The 25,968-nt window shown below is 34.3% G+C and overlaps 18 protein-coding genes across 18 annotated transcripts; 13 read left to right on the top strand and 5 right to left on the bottom strand.

The window, feature by feature from the left end:
- Nucleotides 1-58: 58 nt before the first annotated feature.
- SMU1 (WD domain G-beta repeat protein) lies at nt 59-2,293 on the bottom strand. The gene is made up of 14 exons (XM_061304946.1): nt 2,088-2,293; nt 1,798-2,008; nt 1,539-1,767; nt 1,323-1,507; nt 1,228-1,292; nt 1,123-1,198; nt 996-1,091; nt 909-966; nt 809-878; nt 696-775; nt 492-664; nt 335-461; nt 210-304; nt 59-180 (listed from the first exon to the last, which is right to left on the bottom strand). Exons 1-14 carry the CDS (start codon nt 2,117-2,119, stop codon nt 82-84), a joined length of 1,596 nt encoding a protein of 531 aa, XP_061161524.1. The 5' UTR covers nt 2,120-2,293; the 3' UTR covers nt 59-81.
- Nucleotides 2,294-2,367: 74 nt separating this feature from the next.
- Nucleotides 2,368-3,705, top strand: ATPC (ATP synthase F1 subunit gamma). The gene is made up of 6 exons (XM_760635.2): nt 2,368-2,734; nt 2,768-2,860; nt 2,905-2,980; nt 3,019-3,248; nt 3,279-3,380; nt 3,410-3,705. Exons 1-6 carry the CDS (start codon nt 2,564-2,566, stop codon nt 3,680-3,682), a joined length of 945 nt encoding a protein of 314 aa, XP_765728.1. The 5' UTR covers nt 2,368-2,563; the 3' UTR covers nt 3,683-3,705.
- Nucleotides 3,706-3,719: 14 nt separating this feature from the next.
- Nucleotides 3,720-4,483, bottom strand: RpS16 (Ribosomal protein S9/S16). The gene is made up of 2 exons (XM_760634.2): nt 4,331-4,483; nt 3,720-4,184 (listed from the first exon to the last, which is right to left on the bottom strand). The coding sequence occupies exon 2, from the start codon at nt 4,181-4,183 to the stop codon at nt 3,740-3,742; it is 444 nt and encodes a 147-aa protein (XP_765727.1). The 5' UTR covers nt 4,184; nt 4,331-4,483; the 3' UTR covers nt 3,720-3,739.
- On the top strand, nt 4,475-5,403 carry RPL13 (Ribosomal protein L13e). Its single transcript, XM_760633.2, has 3 exons — nt 4,475-4,555; nt 4,698-4,736; nt 4,769-5,403. Exon 3 carries the CDS (start codon nt 4,769-4,771, stop codon nt 5,384-5,386), a length of 618 nt encoding a protein of 205 aa, XP_765726.1. The 5' UTR covers nt 4,475-4,555; nt 4,698-4,736; the 3' UTR covers nt 5,387-5,403.
- A 35-nt stretch (nt 5,404-5,438) lies between these two features.
- On the top strand, nt 5,439-6,007 carry TpMuguga_01g00198 (uncharacterized protein). Its single transcript, XM_760632.2, has 2 exons — nt 5,439-5,564; nt 5,625-6,007. The coding sequence occupies exons 1-2, from the start codon at nt 5,453-5,455 to the stop codon at nt 5,969-5,971; spliced, it is 459 nt and encodes a 152-aa protein (XP_765725.1). The 5' UTR covers nt 5,439-5,452; the 3' UTR covers nt 5,972-6,007.
- Nucleotides 6,008-7,203, top strand: engB (50S ribosome-binding GTPase family protein). The gene is made up of 9 exons (XM_061304945.1): nt 6,008-6,136; nt 6,169-6,248; nt 6,284-6,382; nt 6,412-6,504; nt 6,534-6,590; nt 6,620-6,709; nt 6,739-6,794; nt 6,830-6,959; nt 6,989-7,203. The coding sequence occupies exons 1-9, from the start codon at nt 6,085-6,087 to the stop codon at nt 7,172-7,174; spliced, it is 843 nt and encodes a 280-aa protein (XP_061161523.1). The 5' UTR covers nt 6,008-6,084; the 3' UTR covers nt 7,175-7,203.
- Nucleotides 7,204-7,213: 10 nt separating this feature from the next.
- On the top strand, nt 7,214-8,159 carry Alg14 (Oligosaccharide biosynthesis protein Alg14 like family protein). The gene is made up of 5 exons (XM_061305173.1): nt 7,214-7,407; nt 7,451-7,597; nt 7,630-7,790; nt 7,820-7,879; nt 7,918-8,159. The coding sequence occupies exons 1-5, from the start codon at nt 7,266-7,268 to the stop codon at nt 8,098-8,100; spliced, it is 693 nt and encodes a 230-aa protein (XP_061161938.1). The 5' UTR covers nt 7,214-7,265; the 3' UTR covers nt 8,101-8,159.
- TpMuguga_01g00196 (uncharacterized protein) lies at nt 8,078-10,080 on the bottom strand (the record flags this gene model as incomplete). Its single annotated transcript, XM_760630.1, has 3 exons — nt 8,078-9,313; nt 9,575-9,654; nt 9,939-10,080. The coding sequence occupies 3 exons, from the start codon at nt 10,078-10,080 to the stop codon at nt 8,078-8,080; spliced, it is 1,458 nt and encodes a 485-aa protein (XP_765723.1).
- A 109-nt stretch (nt 10,081-10,189) lies between these two features.
- On the top strand, nt 10,190-12,111 carry TpMuguga_01g00195 (putative integral membrane protein). The gene is made up of 4 exons (XM_061304944.1): nt 10,190-11,275; nt 11,305-11,453; nt 11,484-11,714; nt 11,789-12,111. Exons 1-4 carry the CDS (start codon nt 10,304-10,306, stop codon nt 12,087-12,089), a joined length of 1,653 nt encoding a protein of 550 aa, XP_061161522.1. The 5' UTR covers nt 10,190-10,303; the 3' UTR covers nt 12,090-12,111.
- Nucleotides 12,112-12,239: 128 nt separating this feature from the next.
- Nucleotides 12,240-14,121, top strand: arp4 (Actin family protein). The gene has a single exon (XM_760628.2). The coding sequence runs from the start codon at nt 12,486-12,488 to the stop codon at nt 14,100-14,102; it is 1,617 nt and encodes a 538-aa protein (XP_765721.1). The 5' UTR covers nt 12,240-12,485; the 3' UTR covers nt 14,103-14,121.
- A 208-nt stretch (nt 14,122-14,329) lies between these two features.
- On the top strand, nt 14,330-16,098 carry pgdP (6-phosphogluconate dehydrogenase domain protein). The gene is made up of 9 exons (XM_061304943.1): nt 14,330-14,574; nt 14,606-14,650; nt 14,681-14,938; nt 14,967-15,192; nt 15,225-15,425; nt 15,457-15,585; nt 15,616-15,700; nt 15,730-15,859; nt 15,939-16,098. Exons 1-9 carry the CDS (start codon nt 14,344-14,346, stop codon nt 16,044-16,046), a joined length of 1,413 nt encoding a protein of 470 aa, XP_061161521.1. The 5' UTR covers nt 14,330-14,343; the 3' UTR covers nt 16,047-16,098.
- On the top strand, nt 16,077-17,235 carry TpMuguga_01g00192 (Rpp14/Pop5 family protein). Its single transcript, XM_061304942.1, has 2 exons — nt 16,077-17,024; nt 17,110-17,235. Exon 1 carries the CDS (start codon nt 16,182-16,184, stop codon nt 16,656-16,658), a length of 477 nt encoding a protein of 158 aa, XP_061161520.1. The 5' UTR covers nt 16,077-16,181; the 3' UTR covers nt 16,659-17,024; nt 17,110-17,235.
- A 24-nt stretch (nt 17,236-17,259) lies between these two features.
- On the top strand, nt 17,260-18,439 carry TpMuguga_01g00191 (Cyclophilin type peptidyl-prolyl cis-trans isomerase/CLD family protein). Its single transcript, XM_061304941.1, has 5 exons — nt 17,260-17,472; nt 17,506-17,846; nt 17,975-18,152; nt 18,293-18,339; nt 18,370-18,439. The coding sequence occupies exons 1-5, from the start codon at nt 17,380-17,382 to the stop codon at nt 18,431-18,433; spliced, it is 723 nt and encodes a 240-aa protein (XP_061161519.1). The 5' UTR covers nt 17,260-17,379; the 3' UTR covers nt 18,434-18,439.
- An 8-nt stretch (nt 18,440-18,447) lies between these two features.
- groS (Chaperonin 10 Kd subunit family protein) lies at nt 18,448-18,909 on the bottom strand. The gene is made up of 3 exons (XM_760624.2): nt 18,857-18,909; nt 18,698-18,823; nt 18,448-18,647 (listed from the first exon to the last, which is right to left on the bottom strand). Exons 1-3 carry the CDS (start codon nt 18,857-18,859, stop codon nt 18,477-18,479), a joined length of 300 nt encoding a protein of 99 aa, XP_765717.1. The 5' UTR covers nt 18,860-18,909; the 3' UTR covers nt 18,448-18,476.
- NAPEPLD (Beta-lactamase superfamily protein) lies at nt 18,831-20,206 on the top strand. Its single transcript, XM_061304940.1, has 3 exons — nt 18,831-19,208; nt 19,268-19,476; nt 19,509-20,206. Exons 2-3 carry the CDS (start codon nt 19,410-19,412, stop codon nt 20,195-20,197), a joined length of 756 nt encoding a protein of 251 aa, XP_061161518.1. The 5' UTR covers nt 18,831-19,208; nt 19,268-19,409; the 3' UTR covers nt 20,198-20,206.
- A 28-nt stretch (nt 20,207-20,234) lies between these two features.
- Nucleotides 20,235-21,338, top strand: phb2 (Prohibitin 2 Tp6). The gene is made up of 2 exons (XM_760622.2): nt 20,235-20,382; nt 20,597-21,338. Exons 1-2 carry the CDS (start codon nt 20,274-20,276, stop codon nt 21,319-21,321), a joined length of 834 nt encoding a protein of 277 aa, XP_765715.1. The 5' UTR covers nt 20,235-20,273; the 3' UTR covers nt 21,322-21,338.
- A 130-nt stretch (nt 21,339-21,468) lies between these two features.
- On the bottom strand, nt 21,469-22,384 carry PBD1 (Proteasome subunit beta type-2-A). Its single transcript, XM_760621.2, has 2 exons — nt 21,863-22,384; nt 21,469-21,791 (listed from the first exon to the last, which is right to left on the bottom strand). Exons 1-2 carry the CDS (start codon nt 22,187-22,189, stop codon nt 21,480-21,482), a joined length of 639 nt encoding a protein of 212 aa, XP_765714.1. The 5' UTR covers nt 22,190-22,384; the 3' UTR covers nt 21,469-21,479.
- Nucleotides 22,385-22,437: 53 nt separating this feature from the next.
- On the top strand, nt 22,438-25,944 carry TpMuguga_01g00186 (SRP72 RNA-binding domain protein). The gene is made up of 12 exons (XM_061304939.1): nt 22,438-22,805; nt 22,909-23,655; nt 23,770-23,932; nt 24,033-24,092; nt 24,217-24,307; nt 24,387-24,521; nt 24,655-24,930; nt 24,959-25,178; nt 25,350-25,407; nt 25,439-25,543; nt 25,659-25,787; nt 25,877-25,944. The coding sequence occupies exons 1-12, from the start codon at nt 22,694-22,696 to the stop codon at nt 25,896-25,898; spliced, it is 2,118 nt and encodes a 705-aa protein (XP_061161517.1). The 5' UTR covers nt 22,438-22,693; the 3' UTR covers nt 25,899-25,944.
- Nucleotides 25,945-25,968: the final 24 nt, after the last annotated feature.

Below are 25,968 nucleotides of genomic sequence, written 5' to 3'. Positions count from 1 at the left end.
ATAAAAATTACAAAATGTGTATAAGGCGAGCACGACATCAGGGAATCCTGTGTCAAAATAATTACTTAAAAAACATTAAATTTAGGGACATAATATTTTAATTGTGCGATCTAGTCCCCAAGATGCCAGTAATGAGTTATATGGGTGATGTACAAGACCAATAGCCTCCTTGTCGTGGACCTACCAAATGCTATCTAACTTTAAGGTACCTTGAGAACATTATCTAAACTTCCTGATTTGAAGTTGAAGCAATAAACCTGATCATCATCTCCCAGAGCGTAAAGCCATTCAAATTTCTTCGACACTAAACAAATAAAATAACCGTGATGGGTACCTGAAACATCCAGGAAGCAAACGTTTTCGATATCTTCGTGTGTAAATTCCCTTGAACAACTTCCGTTCATGTTAAAAAGCTTCAGAACTGGCGATTTTGAGCACACCAGGAACATTTCACTTTGACCCTAAAATGTTTTTTAAATTTCTCAAATTACCGCTGTGCTTAAATTTAGTATTGTGTTGACTGATTTTGATATCAAAGGGCCGTCTCTGTCATCGTTTTCGCGCTGTATGAAGGCTGCAAATGATTTTAGGCATTCACAGGTCCTTGTATCCCAGACCTTCACAAATCCGTCGCTCGAGCCTGTGATAACTCTAGTTCCATCCACTAAATTATCAAATTTTGTTCATTAATTTACTTGAATAAACCACTGTGTTTACTATGGATGTATGGCCTCTAAACTCCTTCAGTGGCTTTCCCGACTTTAGCCCATGAATCCTACAGATTCGTGATAAAATAGTGAAATAGAACCTTGCAAGTGAGTCGAAAGACCCAGTCAAAAGACAGGATGAATCCCTACTGAATGTGGCGCATGTTACGGCTAAAAGGGTTTAGATGTTCATTAACTAACCTCCTTTGTGTGAATTATTCATGGTTTTTAGGCATTCGCCAGTATCAATTTTCCATATCTGCATCACATTAAACTTGAAACAAATACCTTTATATTACCCTTCTGGTCACCACTTGCAAGAACTTCTGAGTCTCTACTAACTGCCAAACATGTTATTAAGGTTTCATGTAACATGAAATGGTCCTAAATGGTAAATAAAGCAATAATAAGTTACATTTGCCTGGTATGACAATTCAGTATCCAAAACTCCCAAACTCCAGTTCCAAACTTCGATAAATCCATCCGAGGAACTACAGCTTTTATTGCTCAAATAACTTACCCAGAAATCAAGTATTGACCGTTTGGAGTAAAAACTACACACTCAGGATGTGAATTCTCGGCAAACTACAACATTATTATGAGATAATCTCGTACCTTAATGATTTTACTAATGTTTTTAACATATTCGGGTGCTTCGTCTGACATTTTAGAAATGTTTTTAAAGACGTCGAATTTCTCTCCAGGGGGTAATATTCCTACATGATTTTGCCATTTCAGCGCCATTCCCAACAAGGCAAGTAGTCTAGACTGTGGTACGTGTTCTATATCCTTAGAAAGAGCTAAACGGAAATGAATGAATATTTCTGAAACCTTCCGCTACAATGTTTCTTTTCCTTTCTTTAGTCAGATGGTGGTGAGATGCGTCAGTTGATATTCCTGCGTAAATTTCCTTTGAATCACTTGGTCTGTTCTTGCACAATTCCAACAATCTTCTATAGTTGTCAGGGTCACTTTTTTGCATTGAAACCAGGGGAGCACAGTTCTCCATTAAAAGTAATGCCAGCTTGGTTTCCTTCAAATCAACCAGTTCCCTCACAATCTTAAAGAAGGTTAATTAACATTGAAATACCTGGTCGTATAGCTTAAATAATGTATCCTGCGATAATTTCATTGTGTCTATTGTCTCTAAAACTTGACTCCATCTACCCATTTGTGCGTCAGAAATTAAAACTTCCAAGTTTGAAACACTGTTTAAAGAAACTCCGGTCTCCTCTTGCATCATAAGTAGAGTTTTCTTTAAGTTGTTTTCTTTCAGATATTGCAGAATTAATTTCACAACACTAAAGTTAATTAAACTAGTTTAAATTAGGTAATTTATGGAATATAGAAATAGGATTTAAAAGTATAGTAGAAACTAACTCGTCACTAGACACACCAATGTTTCGATCCATTTTAAAGGTGTAAAAAACAGTTATATATGTACATTTTAATATTAATTAAGTCTGAGTATGACAATTAACGTTATATAAAATATGGATAAGATTCCAAATATTTAAACAAATATTACACCCATAACATCCAATAGAGGTGTAAATTATCTGAAATAATTAAAATACAAATGTAACACTTATTAACTTTATTTTATTAACATGTTATTCCCCACCCATTACACCAATACTCAAATCAACCTATGGAAAAATACATATTAAAAATTGTAAAACCTTTTACAATTAACTTTTAGTTTTATTTATTTGTAAATGAATAATTGTTTTTTAATTTCATAATGTATTTAATGACGTTTTGTCTCTCCAGAATATATTGGATTCCATTTTAAATTTTTCTTGCGGCTTCATTTGTAACAAATTTTTTCATCTTTTCATTTTGTTTGCTCAAATATGTCTTACTTTTCTAAGGGGCTTTCCACATTTAGGCCAATTTCTAACACCTGTTTCAGCTATAACAAACTTGGCCTTAATGACTTAAACTGTATACAGACCCGTAATTTTGGAAGCGGTGACATCCAGGCAGTTGCCGCAAGGATTAAATCTGTGAAGTCAATTCAGAAGGTTAATTTAACTAAACTGTTAATTTGGCTGTAGATTACTAAGGCAATGAAGATGGTTGCAGCCTCAAAGCTTAGAGCCGATCAGAGAAGACTTGAAATAGGACGCCCTTTTTCTCAACCTTCACAAGTTTGTTTAATATTTGCCCATTTTTGTTCTTTACACTTTCTTAGGATGTGTTGAACTTACTTCCAATCTCAACTACAGAAACGGGCCATAAGGACACAGCCCTGGTAATAATGGCCTCAGGTAACCTACGCATTTATACATTCATAAATTTTATTTAGATAAGGGTTTGTGTGGTGGCATTAACTCTTCAGTCGCCAAGGCTACACGTAATTTGCTTCAAAACGTTGACTCACAGTCGTCAGCGTATTCTTTATATATTATCGGAGAGAAGGCGAGAAGCGCCCTTCAGAGAAACTATCAAAAAATGTTCAAAAACGTATTCACTGAGCTTACCAAGACGCCATTTAACTATGCAAAAGCAGCGTACATTGCAGAGCTTCTTCGTAACGTACGTTTTCTCAGTTAATTGATGTTTTAGGGGAACCATGACAATATTAAAATTATTTATAATCATTTCAAATCAGTAATAAGCTACGAAACTAAAGTGCTGGATGTGTTAACTTGGAAACAATACTCTCTGGTTGGTTTATTTGATTTAACGATTTTTAGATGAATAAACGAGAATTAAACGTGTTTGAGACTGAGCCGGATATAGGGAAATTTTATCCTGATTTTTACGAGTTCTATTTGACCTCCTGTATCTATGGCTGTATGCTTGACTCTCTTGCATCAGAGCAATCTGCCAGAATGTCAGCCATGGACAACGCATCCTCAAACGCCACAGACATGCTGAGTAAACTAACTCTAAAGTATAACAGAGCCCGACAGTCCAAGATCACCCTGGAACTAATAGAAATCATCTCAGGAGCCAACGCTCTTTAATACGCTAAATATATTATAAATTCTATGTACATATATATTAGACAATTTATAAAGAGATTAACGATAAGATTTCTGGTAACGTGCACGAGCGCCAGGACCTCCGAATTTCTTTGGTTCGCAGCGGCGAGAATCAGCGATCAAGAGTGAACGGTCGTAGCTGACGAGCTCGTCCACCAACTTCTTCTTTGAGGCCTCATCAACATACTTCTGATAATAGGCGACAACAGCCTTGGACATAGCCTGCCTGATTGCGTAAACCTGAGATGTAAAACCACCACCACGAACACGGAGCCTCAGATCCAACTTGCTCAAGCGCTTCTTACCAACTATATAAAGAGACTCAAGAGCCTTTGTGCGTAGAGTAACCGGCTCTAATAAATCCAAAGGCCTTCCATTTACACGGACCACTCCAGTGCCGCTGGTACATAAAGCGACACATACAGCGCGCTTCTTGCGTCCGAATGTTTGAACCTTCTGGTTCTTAGATGAAGTCGATACCATCCTAAAATATTAAATTAGATCCAAAGTAATAAATTAAAGATTTATAACAATATAATGTAAGTAAGGACCAAAGGAAAGAAAATAAAATTAATAGGGTATAGACAAAAGAATCTAACTAGTTTATAGGATAAGGTTTAAAATCAATACCTTTGATTAATATGATTTAATTATAAAAAATATAAGTGTATATATGGTGTTAAAAATTAATTGGAAATAATTACTGAGTATTTCCATAAAAGCTAAAGCCCCATCTCTATCATAACACAATGGATTGAACAAAAATCAGTAGAATAAATAAACACCTGTATATATTTATATACTCTCTTTAATATAATTTTATATTATTATTTCGGTTTTATTATTGATTTATCGGTAAGTGGATATCCAAGCCCGATCTACTTATTCAGCCTTCCACGGTTTTATCTTGATAAAAATACTCTTTTTTTCTTTTTTAATCAAATTTTACATTTTTATTAATCATTCTATTGTTGTTTTGTCTGATTATTATTTATAGGTTGAACATTTTTGATTGTATAATACATTTTATATCAAGGTGAGTTAAAATAAAAATATATCAATTTCCAGATGGTGAAGCACAATAATATGTTATCGGATGTTCACAGGGTGAAATGTAGTCACCGCTTTGTGAAGCCCGTTTTGAACCAGGCCGGTAAAAAGAAAAGAAGAAGGCTTGCTCGTCAGAGGAAGGCAGCTGCGTCAGGGCTAACACCCACTGGATATCTAAGACCTCTAGTTCACATGCCCAGCAGGCGTTACAACTATAAGCTTAGGTTTGGACGTGGATTTACCCTACAAGAGTTAAAGGTTGCTGGCTTGGGTAAGAAGGTGGCCAGAAGTGTAGGAGTCGCAGTAGACCACAGAAGAACAAACAAGTGCGCGGAGAGCTTAAACCTTAACGTAAACAGGCTTAAGACTTACCTGTCCAAGTTGGTCTTGTTCCCAAGGAAGAAGCACGCCAAGAAGGGTTTTGCAGGCCTTCCATCTGATACCCCAAGAGAAAAGCTACGTACATTGGCCCTTACAAAGCAGTCAGTTAAGAAGGTTATGCCTGTTGTCCAAGAATTCGTTAAGGAACCCCCGAGGGAAGTAACTGAGAAGGACACAAGTGTCAATGTATATCACAAGTTACGTGTTGCAAGGAAGGCAGCAAAGGCAAAGAAGGCAGCAACAACTGAAACATAATTTTTTAACCTCTGTTATATTTTAGCACTATTTTTCATACTAGTATAGTATTAATGTTTTATCCAAATGGGTTCTGAAAACCCTTTGGAAATTTTAGAAAATGAATGTGTAAATAATGAAACTAAAGATAAAGTGGATAAAAAAAGTCCAGATTTAAAAGATTTTATATCGGATGATGGTACACCTCTATTAACATATGATATACATAATATCTTTCAATATTAATTTGATATTGTAGAATCGGTAGAAAGTGACGACTCATATGATAGAAAAAAGGTAAATAGGGGTTCAAGGGGGACTAAAACTGACAAATTTGGAAGAAGGATAAGGTACCAAGTTAATAAAAAAGTGTTTGGAACTAAGGACCTGAAATCTAAGTTAAACGCCAGTAAAAAATATGAATTGTATCAAATGAGGAAGAAAGAATACGAAAGTGATAAGAATCGCAGTAAAGGAGTCCCTGAATGTGTGTCTCAATACCAACTTTCAGCTATAGATAGAATGGCCCTGAGAAGAGAACAAATTCTGAAGAAACATTCTGAAAATTTTATAAATGACGTTAAGAAGTCGAAGGATAACGATTAGTGTTATTCACATAGTACATGGTTTCACCCACAAAGTAGAAATAATTTTTAATTGTTATGTAATATAATGTAATTTTATTTATTGGTATTTTGCATTTATTTATATCACTGTGGATGAGATTGTCTCATAAGCTCTCTGGTTTTAATAAGTTTGTTCTCCAAACAGGTACTTTCTTAGGATTCTACACATTTTCGTAGAGCCATATCTGGCAAGGCCTTTTGTCAACATTAATGATCCTAGAAATGAATTTACACCTAAATGGATCACCGAATCCAATGTTCGTAATTATTACACCTTTACTAAAATTTTTAGATCGCATTTTCAAAAACCCTGTTTTCAAAAAATGTAACAACACATCCTATATACGTATCTGATACCATAGACAAGGCTCCATTAACCAAGATTCCACAGGTAAATAAAAACCACTAATTCTCCCCTAGATTGCTTTTGTTGGTTACTCGAATGTCGGAAAATCAAGCCTGATCAACTCTATTCTCTACGGAACTGATATTCCCTTCTTTGCAAGAAAAATAGTATGTTATCTAACCCCTATAATAATTAGGTTTCTAACGCTAAAATGCTGAAGAACCCCAAATTTGCTCCCGTTTCTAAGACTCCGGTTAGTGTGAGTTTCGTAAGTTCACTTAGGGAAGAACAAGGCATTTGTTCACATTTGACCTCGGGAACAATATTTCTCTGGTGGACCTCCCCGGATATGGATGTGCCAAAGTCTCAGATGTAAGTTTATGGGTTGATGAGTCCGTCAGGAAGTTAGAAATGAGTGGTCTCTGCTTGTAAATAAGTACCTGGATAGGACGGATAAGTAACTAAATAATAAAAATATCATGGATTGTACAGTTTGTATCGGATTCTTTCTCTTGTTGATTCAATGAAGGGACCCGTAAAAGAAGATTTCAAGCTCTGGAGCATGTTAAATGAAATAGAAATACCCTTTCAAGTGGTACTAACTAAATGTGACCGGTTGAAGGTAAGGATTAGGACATTAATTTGGTTTAGCCTGAGGAACTACACCTGAAATATTCAAAACTGATTCATATACTTAAAGACTATGAAATTTTCGATCAATATGTGTATGCTACTTCTGCAACCAGACTTTTGGGAATTCATGAGCTCCGATTATCAATATCTCATATAGCACTAAAGAAGAAAACAGAATCTAAACTTGTGGATAAATTTGTTTAAAATGATAATTTAAATTTTTAAGTTTTGTGTTTCTCAGTATTTAATAGTAACCAGTCTGGATTCTATACACACAGTAAAGAGTAGAATCATTATGATTTATTTCCTTTTTACAATTTTGTTTTTAATTCCTAATTTTTTAATTTTAGTGTTTTTGTACAGGAGGTATGGAAGGTATGCCAGAGTAAGAAAGAAGGAAAAATCCAAGCATAAAATAATAATGGTACTAGGCCCGGGTATTTTTAAAATACTTTGCACATTTGGTTAATAATCTTGTAGGAGGTCATACTCGCGAAATGGTTGAGATTTTCTCCTTGTTAGATCATGAAAAATATGATTTTGAATTTGTTCACTCAAAATACGATCGCATTTCTCCAAAAGTGTTTTTAAATTTTTTTGTTAGTATTCTAAATAGAGGATCCGAAGGTTAAATTCCTTGTTTAAATAATAATGTATAGATGTTGATGCAACATTAGATGAAGAAACTGTTAAAAGAAGGTTTTTTCACTCAATTACATTCCCATCAAATAAGAGTTTACTTCGCCTGTTTTTCGCCATATTTTTCTTACCTTGTACTCTCAAATCAATTGCGATTTTATACAAAGTTAATCCGGACATTGTATGTTGATTTTGAATATTTTTTCTTAGGTAATTACAAACGGACCAGCCTTATCTGTGCCATTTTGTTTATCAGTAAAACTGTTGAATGTATGTAAACTAATAGATTATATAATGTGTGAATTTAGGTATTATTATTTAGAAATTCGAAAGTAGTATACGTTGAAAGCCTGACCAGAGTGAAGACAATCTCAGACAGTGGTCGGGTGTTGTATAATTTTGTTGATGGATTTTTAGTATTATGGCCATTCTTAAAGTCAAAGTACAAAAAATTTAATTACATCGGAACTATCGAGAAGCTAACTTCTTGATTTTTTTAAGTTTCGTTTCGTATTTCTTTTTAAGATTTTTTAACTCTTTCTTACAGTCCTTTTTAGATAAATTATCTACATTTTCACCACTCTCCCCCGTTTCATCAAATAGGTCCATATTTCCAAACTCCCATTCGGAATCTTTAGCAGTCTCACCTTCCTCGTTCATACTATCAGGGGCATTCACTTGTTCTTCCTGACCACTAACCATGTCTGACATGTCTGAGTCAGTTTTCCCACCAGGACCCACTCCATCTCCATATTCATCCACACTTAAATTATTCTCATAATCAGTTGTTTCTTCGTTAGTTGAAATCGATTCTCCATAGCTATTTATAATACCGTCAGTATCCGCCTTTGAGTATGATCCCATAGATTCGGAAGAATATGATCCAGGGTACTCCTGTAAATCATAATTTTCATCACCAGTTTCTAGCTCATCACTTTCCGAATTCTGGTTTACTACCCTCCCTCGGTAATTTTGCTTAAATTTTCCATTAATTATCATGTTTTCCAACTCATCCTCTTTAGTGTCTGGATTAGTCGCTCTTAGTAATTCGTCTTCTATAATGATAGGAATCACATAGTTAGTACTTAACCCTTCGTCGGATTTGAATTTAGATCCAGACTTATATTTGTTAAGTGGGCTGTCTCGTTTCTTCAACTTCTTACTTATATAGTACCGATCGTAGTCATTCTCATCATCAGTTAAGAAGGGGAACTTAACGTCAGTTTGAGGATCATATTTCTTCCCGTCAGAAATTGCAAGCCATTCGTTTATTACATGCTCAGGCTCCAGAATGTCAGAGTCCCAGTATCTCTTGGTTTTATCGAGTTTATTCTCAACTACCTTTTCCAAATCCTCTTCTTCCTTTAATTCTGGTAAAATAGAAGTTTCAGAATCTTCCAACACAGACTCTTTACTTTCTTCAGTTGTTGTTTCAGGTTCAGGATCAGTAGCTGGAGTTGGTGTTTCAGGTTCAGGTTCAGGTTCAGGTTCAGGTTCAACCGCCGGGCTTGAACGTAAACTTTTACGTTTTTTGTTTTTCCTTTTCTTGCTTCTTGATTTTTTGGTTTTTTTAGATCGTTTGGGCTTTTTTGCCTTTTTGGCTGCTTTTCGCCTTCTCAAAGACTTGCTTTTATTATTTCTGCTTCGTTTTGATTTCAATTGACGTGGCTCAGCTTCAGTACCCTCTTCAGATATTGGCTCATACTCCGCAATCTAAAAGTAATTTGCGTTTTAATTTAATACCTTCTTATCATCGTCTAAGCTCTCCCCTAATTCTTCTAATTTTTTCTCATCCTCATCAGCAATTTTCTGGTATTCCTCAATCTAAAAGTAATTTGCGTTTTAATTTAATACCTTCTTATCATCGTCTAAGCTCTCCCCTAATTCTTCTAATTTTTTCTCATCCTCATCAGCAATTTTCTGGTATTCCTCAATCTAAAAGTAATTTGCGTTTTAATTTAATACCTTCTTATCATCGTCTAAGCTCTCCCCTAATTCTTCTAATTTTTTCTCATCCTCTTCATCGTGAGTTCTGATTTTCACCTCTAAAAAATTATTTTTAATGTTGCCAATTTACCTGGAATGCTCAATTCAGCCTCTTTTTCATCAGCAGCACAAAACTGTACAAATAACAGATTAATAAGAACATATATGAGAGCTCTGTTGATCTTCATTGTGTTTATACAATAATTTAATTGGTTTTTTGTTAGTGTATCCAAGTTTTTATATGATTTTAATCACACATAACATATATATTTATTATATAGTAATAATAAATAAGTTATCTCAAAAATTAAATCTTAAAGAGTTGTAAATGTATTTAATTAACCATTGTCAAATATATAAATTAGTAATCTGGGATTAAATAAATGCGATAAAAGAGAAATTTCGGCGAAACTCAAATGTGTGCCTAAATTTTTTGTTAAGAAAGTAGAATTTGGTGGTAAATTAAATTCCTCTAAATTAACCATTTTGATATTGTATATTTTTATAAAAAAGTTAAATAATATAACTAAATGTGTAAATGATATAAGTTGTGGGATGAGAATCACGATGTCGTGAAAAAATCAAAATTTGTATATTTATTAATTTATTTTATGTATTTTTGTATTTTTAAAATGTTTTGTATTTATTTGTGTCATTATTAATGAATTATTGAACTATGTATAATTAGTGATATGATATACTTATTAAATGTCCACCTTAATTATTAAATTGTACAATAATTTCCTAATTATATACACACTAATTTTTATATTTCTTATACCAAATTACTCAAATTCCATTTCATTGTCAACGAATAAAACATACACATTAAACCTAAGTTTTATCCAGAATCACGATGGTGGATTCTTTCCATTTATTAATACACATAATTCAAAAAATCATATAGAAAGTTTTGAAAGTACCCGTAATGACTGGCGTTTGTTTGAAAAGCCGATTTACGAGATAGGTCCCACTCCAAGATCAGCAATTCCAAAGCACATTCCCCTGGACTACGAAAATTTATTGAGAACTCATGATCCATCTAAAATTAACTTTAACACTCGGTTGTGTGATTTTCCAGGGGTGCAAATCGGGGATATAGACGACTTGTATGGGAAAATCTATGATCGCAAGGTTTTGATGAAGCAGTTGAGATATTTTTTGGAAAGAGATGATTTTAACTCAATTTGGAGATTAATGGAGTACAACAGAGATGTGCTTAACAAAATGGACTGCGACCTTTTAATGAAGGATTTTGACCACCTGATGTTCGCCAGATTGAAATATGAGTACCCTGAGCCTGAGAATTTGGAGAGGACAATGCCTTTTTTAGTATCTAGATATGTTCTCCAACACGTTTTGCAGCAGGATTTGGGGTCTAAGCGCAATTACAAATGGCTTGAGCCAGGAGAAATACCCGAAAAGCTTCCCAAATACACTGAAGACTACGTTGAGCCTAAATCGTCCCCCGAGAACCCAATTCACGTTAGAGATACTGCCGCCTACCGTTCTATTATGAACCATTTAGAAGAGTCCGAAGACCATTATAGGTTATGCGCTCTTAGGGAGCTTTTCCAAAGGCTTATTGATTGTAAGAGGAAGAAGCTGAAAAAGGCTTTGTGGAGATTCCAGAGGCTAAAACCGTTCAGATCACTGTCTTATAGGCGTAAAGTTGCCAATGTAAGTTTAATTTAGATTAGTTTTTTTAGAAAATTGACATTGACCGCGTTTCACCATTCCTATCAAGGCCAATGCGTTGTACTGATGAAATAGTTAAGTTATACACCGGTCACTTCGAAGATGCAGTAAACAAACAGGATTTGGCCACTGCTTGTAGGCTTATAAATCGCTTTGCAAGGTATGAATATGAAATATTAATGTATTTTAGGAGGATAATATTCATCGACAACTTCCCCCTAATCCGAAAATTTATGAGTTTGTTTGCTGAAATTCACGCCTGTAAGAAGTATAACCTCCAGGCACTGAAGCGACTCAGAGCAACCTACTGGAGCACAGTAAAGAAACACAAATTCCTCATCAGATATAACGAGCCTATGATGATCATGGAGGCTGGAAAAACACTGAAGGATTTGTATGAAGAACAATTAGAAGAATACAGGTTCTATAGATTTACATTACACATTAATACTTAACTAGATATTTGAGACTACTCTTCTATATTTATGATTTTAGGAAGAAAAGAGATGCTAAAAATGATGAAAAAATGAGGAAGTTGGGGGTAAATATGGATGAAGTTAGAGATTTCTCAAACGTATACGGAGAGGACTGGATTCCTATACTTTACCCAAAGGAATATGAAGAAGGAATTAAATTACACCAACAAAGGCTGGAAAAACTTAGAAAGAAGGCTGAAAAGGTAAGAAATGAGGAAATGAGGAAGAGAAGTTACGAAGATTTTGAAATGCCGGAAGAACCGGAATCCCTAGAAGGATTGGAACTCCCAAAAGAGGAAGAATTAGAAGAAGCTTTATAAAATAATTTAATTTTTATACTTATCATCTCAATTATGAAAGTGTGTTCGTTTGTTCTAAGAATTATGAAAAAATGTGTAACGGTACCCCAGTCTCCTAATTGAACAATTAACTGGAAATTCCTAGTCAATACCCTATTGTTGTGCTAACCATGTAAATTTTAATGCTTATTTGTTGTTCAGTGTAGTTTTTGACCTATTTCTTGTTCCCCTTGTATAATATTTTTTATTCAGATAATATTCAAAAATGTGAATAACACAATTCTTACTCATTTTCCTGTAAATTATTAAAATTACTCAAATTAAACCTAAAATTATAAAAACTACGGTAAAATTATAGCTGTTACTGTAAACTGTTGTAAATTATAGAAATATTATAGGAATAAAATTGGAATAATAATGAATTGGAAAGGCCCATATGTAGGAGCATTAGTTTTGGACGTTGGTCATTCTACTATAAGGGCTGGATATTCTGGAGAGAGTTTGCCCTCTCAGTTGTGGTCTTCTGCGGTCGGAATTGGCTCTGGAGCTGACGTATTCCCAGTCATTCCAGGGTCAAGGTATCGCATTAAGAACGTAGAACACGTTAAATACTACGATACAGAGAATAAAGGGATCGTAATTAACAGGAACGCATATTCTAGAGCTGTGAGAGGAACACTTTCAGGACGTGTTTATGACAAGGCTATGATTGAGCACTTGAAGGAATCCTGTAATGGTACTGATTTTGATGAGGTTTCGTTACTGGTAGGGGCTCACAAACATGACGGTGAATGCTGGGACAATTTTAGTAATTATATGATAGCAGGGGCTAACTTGGATAAAATTCCGGGCCGAGAGCTCCTGACCCCCGCCAACGTTGTCGAATTCATGCACTCATTTAACTCTGTGTCCTCCGGATTGTCCGAGGTTTCAGGCTCCAGACCAGTCTTCATAGTTGAAGGCAATGAGACAAGCAGGAAGAATCGGATGGTTGAGACTGAAGTGTTATTTGAGGACTTAGGAGTGCCGGGAGTACACTTTGGGCATGGTGGTCAGTTAGCCTCATATTCCGTGGGTCTTTTCAGCTCTGTGGTGATAGACATTGGGAGCTCCACCACATCAGTAACTTTTTTGGCCGATGATGAGGTTGCAGGCTGGAAGGAACACAGCGTTGGAGGAGACCACGTAGACTCTATTATCCTAAACCTCCTGGCTGGAACCAACGAGACTAATTTATCATATATAATGAATCACCCGGAGTACAACTTGGGGGTATCAACCCTATCCAACATCTCAGTGAACGACGCAGTTGAGATAGGAAAACGGCAGTTCAACAAGGAAATGAGCCTGAATGTGTATAACATTCATCATGACGTGAGGACTTTGAAGGAAAGTATACTAAGAGTTTCACCGGTACCCCTGGTGGTAGACTCAGAGCTCAACTTCACAGCCCAGTTACCAGATGGGGAGTCTTTTGAAATTTCCGAGGAGGGATCAAAACTGAGACCAAATTCTAAAGTTAAGGGTATGCTGCCTGAGATACCGTTGGACGCCAAGAGCATAAATAGTCTTGATAAAATTAACCCATTTCAGCTGGTTGGAATATCCTGTGAAGTTTTTTTCAACCCTCAAATTGCTTATGTACCCAAATATATGGATTTGGGGTCTTTTAAGGGACTAGTGCCCATTTGTGAAGATCTCTTGAAGGATAATTCGACGTATAGGAGGGACATTTTCGGTCAAATTGCACTGGTCGGGGGGTTGTCAGGAGCTTCAGGACTTCAGGAGAGGTTAAACATTGAGATGAACAGAGCATCAGCGAAGACGCCACAAGAATCACCCCTTTCAGGAACAAAATGTAAGTTCGTTGCCTTCAATTCCAAGGCAGCAAGTAGGCACGCCGGCTGGATCGGAGCCTCAATCATCTCAAGCCTGGGTTCTTTCCACAAATGCTGGATCTCAAGACTAGAATATAATGAACACGGACCTAACATCGCTAATCGTAAAGGTCCAGCTCATAATTACAACAAATAATTTTTTACACCCTTTTCTGCCATTACTCAACTTGTCAATATTTTGTCAATATTCTACATATTTTCACTAATTTTATAAAGTTTTCGTTACTTTTTACATAGTTTTCATTAAATTTTTATTTGTTATTTTATTAGCTTGTGTTATGTTTTATTAAAGAAATTAACTAAGTAATGTGTGGATTCATAAATATGTGGATGCTGAGATAAGTTTTTTTGTAAAATAATAAATTTTAAGGGTGTAAATGGAGGATTCTAACTTATCGGAGTTTGGAATTGTAGGATTAGGCGTAATGGCCTCCGCATACGCCAGGAATTTGTACTCTAGAGGCTTCAGAGTCTCTGTTTGGACTAGAAGCCGAAAGGAAATCGATAACTTTAATGAAAAATTGAATCAACAACCTAAATCAAGTGGTCTGGTCCCAGATTCTATTAATTTGACTAACGTTAAATGTTATATGGATCTTGACGAATTTGTATTTTTTATAAAAATCATAAAATGTTTAGGTTTCAAGTTTAAAGACTCCAAAAATGATTCTTATGTTGATTACAGTAATTTGTGTACTAGTTTATAATTTGTAGGCCGGGGAAGCTGTTGATTCCGTGCTGGATAAACTGATTCTTCTTCTAGATAAGCATGATATGGTGATTGATGGCGGGAATGAGTGGTACAAAAACACGGAAAGAAGGATTTTGAGATGTAAGCAGAGTGGAATTCGCTATTCCGGAATGGGAATTAGTGGAGGAGAACGAGGCGCTTTGACACACCCCTGTTTAATGTTTGGGGGAAATTTGGAGGATTATAACGAACTTAAGCGAATATTGTCACAAGTCGATACAGTTAGTTTAATATTTATAGAGTTTTTAGGATTTTTACGTTGGACCTGGCTCCTCAGGCCATTACGTAAAAATGGTCCACAACGGCATGGAATACGCCCTAATGCAAGTAATTTCAGAATTATACAAGCTGATGAAGTGTGAAAACATGATGAGTAATTCAGATATTGCTTCAGTATTTAATGCCTGGCACTCTGAAAATTATTCGTATTTGCTCCAAATTACACAGATGATATTACAAGTTAAAGAAGGAAATGGTACTATAAATCAAAACTAATGACTGTATTAGAACACTTGCTGGACAAAATTTTGCCGTGTGTTTCCTCAAATGGAACAGGAAAATGGACTGTTCAGGACGCATTTGACAGAGCGGTCCCAGTGCCTTCCATAGCAATTTCTGTAGACATGAGGTGTTTCAGTAATTTATCACAACATTCAAACATCCCTAACACTAATAATGTTGGTGAAAGGGTTGAAAAATATAAAATTGGTAATTTTAAAAAAATAATAAAAAGTATCAGATGAGTTAAAATTAACATATATTTGTACTGCAATAAGCATTTTCTCTCAAGGATTTCACCTCGTCAGCGAAGCTTCGAGAGAGTTTGGATGGGACCTGAACCTGAGTAGATTAGCTAATATATGGTCAAGTACGTAATTAAGTGTAATAAATGGAGTAGAAAATGCAATAATCAGCTGCGATTTGCTAAATGAAATCTCAAAATCATTCAAAGAAACTGATCGAATGTTGCCATTTCACTCAAAGTATAAAAAATATTAGTAACATTCAATAGGTTTAACGGAATATTAAAAGATAGCATGAAAACTTGGAAAGATGTTGTAAAAAGGTGTTTGGAAAATGATATTCCAGTACCAGGAATCGCAACCAGCTTACAATATATACAAATTCTGTTCAATAAACATGTAATTGTGGATTTTATTTAATTTAATTACCTAGTTAATTAGTCAATTAATTAATTGGTTGGTTGTTGAAATGGTATAGGAAGGATACAATTTAATACAAGCACAAAGAGATTGTTTTGGATCGCATACTTTCAGAAGAGTAGATATGCTAGGAAATCACCATTATAATTGGTGGAATAATGAGTAATAATTCTATCCTGCTATGGGGGATAATAATCTGTTTTATTTTATTATACAAATAATTTTTTCTAAATATTTTAAGTTAAATAGAGTTCATTTTATAGTAGTATTTTAGCATAATAATAGTATCATATGTGGGTGAATGGTTCGTGTGAAAAATCGCTGGATAGTATTCAAAGTCGAGTTGAGTGATCAGAGTAAATCAAATAGTCTAGATCGAATTTTAAGACCATCAATAATTAAGCCTGAAATTGACAAAAGCGCCGAATTTTTATTTGGATTACTGCAGGGCAACTTAATTTCAAATAATATAACGGTTCCCTTCGCAAATTCAGCTGAGAATTTGGTACTTCTGCAGTGTAGAAAAGCGTTTTTGAAGGAAACACTGTTAATCGTTAAATTTATTAAAAAGATACAAAACATTGATATCTCCTTTGCTCCGGTTCGCGTCTCAGGAACATTACATCAGGCACGAAAATTTATTTTATCAAAAATTTTAGAATCCCTTGGTCAGATTTCAATTCTAGAACTCTCCGGCACCAAAGTGCCTGAAAAATCTAGTTTACTAGTAGGAATTAACAGAATAAGTTTAGTAACAAATTCAGCTCTGCCATCATGACGCTTTCAACTAGGTTCATTGGTCTCATTACAAGATTTAACACCGTTGGTGTCTGTGATTTATTAAATTTGGGTAGTTTACAACTACGTCGTTATAGTCCTGAGGTAAAGGATCATTTTAATAATCCCAGAAATGTTGGAAGTTTCGATAAGGATGACCCCTCAGTGGGCACCGCAATAGTTGGCAAAGCGGCGTGCGGAGATGTGATTAAGCTCCAGGTAAAAATTAAGGATCAGGTGATTGAGGATGCCTGCTTCAAGACTTTTGGTTGTGGTTCAGCCATCGCAAGCAGTTCATACGTAACAGAAATGGTTAAAGGCAAAACATGTGAAGAAGCATTAGCTATCAAGAACACAGATATTTCAGGTATTAAAGGTCATATATAGTTATATAACTTGGCTACCTTAATGGTACAGATAACTTTATTTGAAATATTAATGAATTTCTGTAGATAAGTTGAATTTACCACCTGTTAAGATACATTGCAGTCTATTGGCGGAAGATGCCGTTAAGCACGCCATCAACGATTATATTAATAAAAATAAAAAATAACTCAAAATAATTGTAACATTATTTTAATCTTATCATTTTAATATAATTTATTATTTTATAACTTTTTATTTACTGTTTGTGAAATGTGCTTAGAAATATGTGACCTGATAAATTACGTTAATAATTTTTAAAAAAATAAAAATGGTGAATTTTAGATAAATTTAAAAAAATGATTAGGAATACATTATTATTTCCTTATCATTTGTTCAAATTTGCTTATGGCAAGTTTTCAAAATTATCGTATAAGAGTAAAATTTACATGGTAGGATTCTTCTTTTATAATTCTTTGTTTTAGGGATTACTAGCTGGTGGTATACTATTATGGCCTAATTATACTAGAACACCTGCCGTTAGGGCTGAAAATATACATAAAAGAGCCATTACAGACTACGTTTATATGGACATATCAATGGATAACCGATACTTGGGAAGGATTCTAATTGGCCTTTACGGGCGCCTTTTACCTCTTACTGTTGAGAATTTCATTCACATGTGTAAAGGATTCCCAATTAAGGATAAGATAATTGGCTACTATAACACCAGATTTGACAAGATTGTGCCTGGAAGGGCCATTTTAGGCGGTAGACTATTTGATCAAAAAAGTTCACTAGATTCATGTACTATATATTCCAAACGGTAATTTCATATATTCATTAACTACTTTCTTCTATGTAAAGATGGCCAACTATCACAGTGTTATTAGATATCGCACCTAAACACAGTTAATATGCCACACCATACATAAATGGAATATATTTGTATAGAATTCCTGAAGAATCGTTTGATACAACATTTGTTCAAGAAGGGGATGTGGCAATGGTTAGTGATGGGCCACTTGGAGTTTCTTCTAGATTTTTAATAACCTTGACTAGTAATCCTGGATTTCAGCAAAAAGCTGTAGTTGTTGGCACTGTTGTTAAAGGAATGAAACTAATACGGATGGTATTAATTTAGTCTAGTTTATTTCTGCCGTATATACCAGTTCTTTAGTCAATTAGTTCCCCAGTGATACATATTTAGATCAGTTATATAGTTATATAACCAAATACCTATAGCTGGGATAATGTTAACGAAATGTGTAGTTGGGAAATGGAGCAAGAAAAGATGGAATTCCCAATAAGGAAATTAGGTACACTAAATTTTTGATAGATTTTTGTAGAATTGTGGGCTGTGGCTTATATAATGGACCTGAAAATGGCCCAAAATCGTTCCTTAACGTATAACTTACACGTATATATTATACAGTACAGTATATTAGTATTAATGTTAGTTATAAGTACCAATAATGTCGTCCTCACGATAAGCAGTAAAGACTTCACCGTCAAACTTTAAATCCATCCCGCCGTATTCAGGGATAACAACTGTGTCACCGACTTTTAAAACGGGGTCAACCTTTTCACCTTTAGAATTAACTCTACCCTTACCAACTGCCACAACCTAAACATGTTAATACAAAATATATAAAATAGTTAGAGTAAAAAGAATACTTTGGCCATTCTGGAAGTTAGATTGGCGGAATCTGGCAATAAAATACCGGATTTTGTTTTATGTTCAGGCTTTATCTTTGATACCAAAACTCTATCAAAAAGAGGAACAAACCTTTTAGCAACTGTCTAAAATAATAAGTTATGTTTATGTAAAAATACCATTATTTAAGATTAATTTTAAGAAAACTATAAAACAATAATATGAAACGAAATTATGGAACAATTTATTTAATAAAGTAATTAGGATGGGGATTAAAAGGAGGTATTATTATAATTTTGTAGGACTTTGTGTTATAATAATTCAAACAAATTGTTCTGTTAATGTTGTTGTTTTAGATTCTTTGTAGAATTTGATGAATTTTGGCCTTTATCTCTTCGTTCACGATGTTTAGAACTAGGGCCGGATTCTACAAAAACCTTACCAAATCACAATACACATTAGATTATAACTTGTTTCACTCTTTAGATAGATTTTTCACCTATTCTGTACGCAAATTTCCCATTCTCAATCGTATGTAATCTTTATAAATAACTATCATTAAATATACTATATTATATATTATTAAATAGATAATGTTTAGGGGTTTTTTTAAGAAGTATTGGAAAATGGCCCAAATATAAGTATAAAAGGTCAGATGATTTCAGTATTTCTGAGGCTCCAGATGACTGTGTTGAGGTCACATACTTGGGCCATCGAACAGTATTTATACAAATGGAAGGAGTTAGATTTTTAACGGATCCAGTTTTATCAAAAAGACTTTTTTCAGGTGGTCTTGGAGGTACTTTTTAAAAAATACAACACATTTTGTAGTTAAGAGAACGAGTGGAAATTGGTATAAATATTGGAAGTTTCCTCCTGCTGACTTCTTACTACTATCAAACAATTCGTATGATTGTATGGATACTTGGACGATGAGGAAAATAAGTGACCAGGGAGGAGCACTGGCAATTGGTGGCATGAACATAACGAAATACCTCAACATGTTTTACGATAGATATACATATCCTCTATCTTGGTTTGAGGAAGTAGACTTCGGTAGCGTAAAAATAACATTTTTGCCTGCCAAATCGGAGACTAAACGGAAGTATTTGAGTTGTGGAATTGATAGGAACAGAGTCCTTTGGGGAGGATTTTTACTCAGGTCTGATCACTCAACTATATTTTATGCCGGGAAAACTGACTTTTCAGACCACTTTGAGAAGATTGGGGAGTACCTGAGGGATCTTAACTGTACAATAGATATCGCAATTTTACCCATAGGGCCTGAATTTAAGCGTAAAATCAACATGAGCCCTGAAGACGCAGTAAATGTACATTTAACACTTAAACCTAAGCACACAATAGTAGTAGCTCATGATACATTTCCACTGGGTATTGAGGCTTTCGGAGAGTTAAAATCGAGGCTTACAAAGCATATTGAAGGTGTAAATAGGGAAATTCTAGATGAATTTGTAATTTTACAAGAAAAAGAATCTTTCAGATTTTCACCACTAATTTGATGCAATTTTGTATATATTGTCAGTCATAGCCCCAAGTGTTAAATTTGTTTTCTATAATATTTTTTTATTATTTGTAATGGCTCAGATTCCTGTTGATAAATTCGCTAAATTAGTTACTGGAGCCGGCTCTGCTCTCTTATTATTCGGTTCAGGTGCCTGGCTTGTCAATTCCAGTTTATACGATGGTAAGATTCTACTCTACTTCCACTTTATATTAGCTTTATTTTATTATATAATATATATAGAATTGTAAAAACAATCTTTAAAAACCTTTATCATTAATTTTTATTGATTTTTTTATTGTAGTTATATTGAACAGTAATCATTTTTAGAATGATTTTTAATTTGTTAAATATTTTATAAATTTTACTATTTAATGTCTCTTTAATGTTGAATTAGTTGGAGCTGGGCATAGAGCTGTTGTATATAACCGTATCACTGGAATAAGTGAGACTACACATGGAGAAGGAACGCACTTCATAATTCCCTGGCTAGAACGTCCAATAATTTACGATGTGAGGACTCGTCCTAGGACTCTGATGTCTCTCACCGGAAGCCGTGACTTGCAGATGGTTAACATCACCTGCCGTGTGTTGTCTCGTCCCGATGAGCGCAGACTCAGGGATATTTACAGGCACTTGGGCAAAGATTACGACGAGCGAGTCCTGCCTTCAATAATAAACGAGGTTCTGAAGAGTATTGTGGCCCAGTACAACGCCTCTCAGCTCATTACTCAGAGAGAAAGAGTTAGCAAAGCAGTCAGGGACCAGCTGGTGAACAGGGCCAGGGACTTTAATATTCTTCTCGATGATGTCTCCTTAACCCACTTAAGCTTCAGTCCTGAATATGAAAAGGCTGTAGAGGCTAAACAAGTAGCTCAACAGCAAGCTGAACGCAGTAAATATATAGTGTTGAAGGCTCAGGAGGAGAAGAAATCGACGATAATTAAGGCTCAGGGAGAGTCTGAGGCTGCAAGGCTTATTGGAAGTGCAATTAAGGATAACCCTGCCTTTATTACGCTTCGGAGAATTGAAACCGCTAAGGAAGTGGCTAACATTCTCTCCAAATCGCAGAATAAAATCATGCTCAATAGTAATACTCTCTTACTCTCAACTGATAAATAATATTATCAATCCTCCAATATGCTATTATATAATATATGTGTATGTATGATATTGGTACAGTATGACTATATTGGTAAAAGTAGAAAAAAGAATGACGCATGAAGTACTAAAATTTTACTATAATTCATAATAAAAGTACTGGATAATGAAATAAGAAATTAATCAACTTTAATGGCTTTTGGATCCTGAAGTCGGAACACTTCAGGAGTGTTATCGTCTTCAATATCAACATCGTGGATCCCGTTTTTATCAATTACTTTTGCTCTAAAATTCGACTGAGCCAGAAGGAACCTATTTTTTACTTCGTGACGGCATTTTTTTAGGAGTGAAACAGCCTCCTCAACAGTTAAGTTTTCGTGGTACTCTTTGTCAAGTAAACCCCGGAGAAAGTGACCTCCGTAACCATGAACTGCTCTATCAACTTCAGTTGAACTTGCCAAATAGTCTATCCAGTATAATTTCGGTCCATTCTACACATTATTGTATAACTAAGTAAGGAAGAGGTATAATAGTAGTTATAGCGTTAATGGTATAAAAGTACATTATCAAATCCTGCGACGAGTAAATCAACTTGATAAGGGCTTTTCCTTAAATATTCAGCCAATTGCTGTCTTACAAAATGAGCCATTGATTTTGTGGTCATGTCAAAAGAAGTCTTGTAGCGGTGGTAGTGGACTGATTTCCGAATGTATTCTCCAAACTGATTACGATCACAGCAAGGCCCAGCCAACAATAGAAGCTTGGAGTCGTCAATTTGCATTATCTTACTGTCGTCGTCGTTCTTCAAAGTCACAATTGAATGCTTTTCATAAGTATCGGTGGCCACAGCCACAAAATCACGACCACAAATACCAATTAACGTATCCATTCCTTTACACCCTTTTATAAATTAAAATATTGGTCACATTTAGTTATTAAAAAATATTATTTGAAATGGGTAAAATTATTGACCAAACTAAGAAAAAATATTGTAAATTTATTAGTAAAATGATAAAAATTTAAAATTTTATAAAAGAATAAATTTTTCTAATAAATTAAAAGGGGTGTTGAAAAAATGATAAAGTGATGGTTTATGGAATCCACCAGATTTCTAAAATTAACCTAACAAACTGAAACTTTTACTTTATAATTTAATTTTTATGTAAACAAGTAGAATTAACTTATTCTTTCAGTAATTTGAAGCAATTTCTAAGTAATTTAGATCGCTTTTACCAAATTTTAGTTTTGAACTTAAATCACATTTTTTCTCCTAATTAAAACTAACGTAGTTCAAATTTTCATTAATTAATCTCTAAATGATGCTTAAATTTTAAATTAAAGACACAATTGAGTAATTTATTAAGGAAGGATTTCAATAATTTGAGAGTAATCGATGACGATTCTTGATAATGTTGACTTGTCCTCAGTCCAGAGCTGTCTGAAACAACTTCAGGCTCTTTTGGACGAGGCCAGATATTCCGAGGCTGCTAAATTTTGCCATAAATGTATTTTTCCGTTTTAGTTACACATTTTATATAGTTAATAAATAATATTATATAGTTATCAATCTATAGTTAGATATATAGTGGTTTATTGAGTTGTATATAGGTTTGAAGAAATGGCCTGGTGAAAATTCATTTTACCGAGTTAAGGCTTTTTGTGAGATTCAGCTTTCTCGATGGCACAGTTGTTTGCAAACCATCGGTTGGCTTCATGGTTTTCGCCCTCATCCAGCCGCAACAACTTCTAGAAAATCAGATAAGAATAATAGTGATGACGTAAAAGAGAGTTTAAAAGAGGCTGTTAAGACACATTATAATAACGATTTATGTTGCTGGTTACATTTTGAGCAGAGTTATTGTTATTACAAATTAGGCAAATATAAGCCTGGTTTGAAAACACTGCTACTGTGCTTTAACAACTTGCCGCCCCAAGATTTACTTAAATCTACCCATAAACATGGTTCCGTTAACCAAGTTAATAAGGCAAATGAGGACGAATTGTATGAAAAGACTGATATGGGAACCGTAAATTTCAATGATAAAAAGTTGACACTGTTATTGGCCCAGTTGTGTCTAAGAATAGGGAATTTTAAAGAGGCGAGTGATATTTACAGTAAACTAAAGCTCAAAGGCGCCGAGTCTCTCTTATCCATTAATCGCTTAAGCGTTGACTTATCCCTTTCATCTCAGCATTCCAAGGGTAACGAGTTACTGAACTCACTAGCGAAGAAGATTGATGATCATATACTGAATGAAAGACATGATCCTTACGAATTATATTTTAATTATGCGTGTGCTTTCGTTTTGTTGGATGATGTTACTCGTGCCCAAGATTATCTAGATATTGCTAATGGTACTGCGTTGGGACCTTTGCCCAACTGGACATGGATAAATATATATACTTAGTTATTCACTACTAGGGAATTACTTATATGTAATATTAGCACAGTAATAATAATGAGTGTAGAAATGTTGGAGGGTGAGTTAAAGCAGGAAGGAGTGGATTTGGACCCTGAAGACCAGGTGGAATTTGCAAACATTTTTGCGTTCAGAGCATATTTGAATTTTAAAAGAGGAAACTTTGAACTCGCTAAATCAATTAATACAAACCTAATCAAAACTTTCGATAAGTACCATATTTATTCAGTTAATCTCTCAGTTATATAGTCACTGGGGATATCAGTTATACACTTAGTTATATGGTTGATAATAATGTTAATTGATGATTAGTACATCGGATGTCGATCAAGCAACTGTATTGGTATCGCTGAATAATCAACTTTTCTTTGGGTATCTTTGTTTCACAACCTAACCACTGTTATTAATAGTTATTCGTTCGAAAACTTTAGATATCCGCCAAATTTACCAAATATTTACTGGGTAATTAGCGTTATGGGACAATAATGTATTACAGGGTTGAACCTGGAGAAGTAACGTTGATGGTTAGGAAAATCGAAAGTTTAATTAAAAAGGAACAAATATCCAGAAAATTCTCAAACTCAGAAGTAATTACATATTAACTACTACCAATAACTAATTAGTACTGTTAGACATGTAATTATTATGAAATATGACGTTGTATAGTTGAGGATGATTCATGGTAATTGTGTTTGGGCTTGTTTATCAAGTGGTAACTTGAAAGAGGCACAACGTTATTTGGAAAATTTTAACCGAGCGCTCGATCAAAAGGATTTATTACTATATAAAGCAGCTGTTATGGTACTGTGTTACGGAGCTTGCTAATTCACGCTACAACTTATTCTATTTACTAGTTATTCACTATACACTCATTTATTAATTAGAATATTTAGGTATATAACACTCTTAACTAGGTTAGTGTAATATATTACAGTGCCTTGAGGAGAAGTATACGAAGTCGGTTTCTTTATTGCGTCAGGCTATTTCTCAATTTGGAGAGCAACATTTCGTGCTCTCGTTAACCAAGTTACTCATTAAGCAGTCGAAATTCAAAGATGCATTTTCACTCTTGCAACAGCACAAACAACACTACAATCAGTATAACGAACATTACAGAGAATATCACCGTTTATATGTGAAGTTGTGTATATTACTTGGCTTAAAAAGTGATGTAATTGCTGTGTTAAATAACTACATAAGAAACCCTAAGGTAAGTTTTTTGGTAATATTGTGAGTAGTCTGGGTGTGATGAGGTGGTCAAACTTGGCTGTAACTATTTGGAAAGTAATGGGCTCCATGAGGAAGTAGTGAAGGTCTGCAAGACTTTGTATCAGAGGAACAAGAATGATTTGTCAGCCAAGTTGGGAGTTGTTTATAATCAAACCTTCCTTGATGAGTCAGTTATCGAAATCGATGAACAATTTTCCAATAGTTTTATAAGAGAAGTCAGATTTATAGGTTAGTGTCCATTGTTAGGAATTTACACAACCACTATTTTAGTTAACTCAGTTATTTTACCATTATTCTTAAATATTATTAGTACCATTAAAAGTATAGTAATATTAGAAAAATAGTAATATTAAAAAATAGTAATATGATTTTTAAGAGTGTTAATGATGTGAAATGTAGATGCTGAGGAGTTGGAGAATGAGTATAAGATAACGTATGATATTGGAGAGGAAGAAAAGTGAGTTCTACAAGCGTAAATGAATGTTTAGAGTTGGTAAATCTAAGGTTAGAAAAAGAAGGAAAAGAAGAAACAAGAAACCTAAGAATATGGTTGGAACTCCAGATCCAGAACGTTGGTTACGTAAAAGTGAAAGGTACTTTTTCACTGCCATAGAGTCACTCTGACACTTCTTTACACAATTTCACAACTAACTTCATATTAACTAGTTATATATAGTTAGTATAATAGTGGTATTGAAAATGTTGTAGAACTGCATATAAGAAACAAGCTAAGAGGAGGAAGGATATGTCTAGAGGTAATACTCAAGGCTCAACTTCAAGTTATTCCACCAAACCCACAACTGGCTCAATTAGCGCCACTTCTAGCAACGTTAAGAGGTATTTTTTCAATTCCGAAAATTTAAGCTAATTTTTACTCAATAATTTCTTAGTTATATATAATATAGAAGTATTAATGTGTGACTTAGGGGAAAGAAGAAGAAACGTTGAAAATAAAACTAACTAATTTACATTATTAATTTATTCTAAAAATACATTTTTATGCAATAATTATTAAGAA

Source organism: Theileria parva, chromosome 1 (assembly GCF_000165365.1).
Source record: "Theileria parva strain Muguga chromosome 1, complete sequence, whole genome shotgun sequence".
Classification (NCBI taxonomy): domain Eukaryota; phylum Apicomplexa; class Aconoidasida; order Piroplasmida; family Theileriidae; genus Theileria; species Theileria parva.
This window is presented reverse-complemented; position numbering and strand designations above follow the sequence as displayed.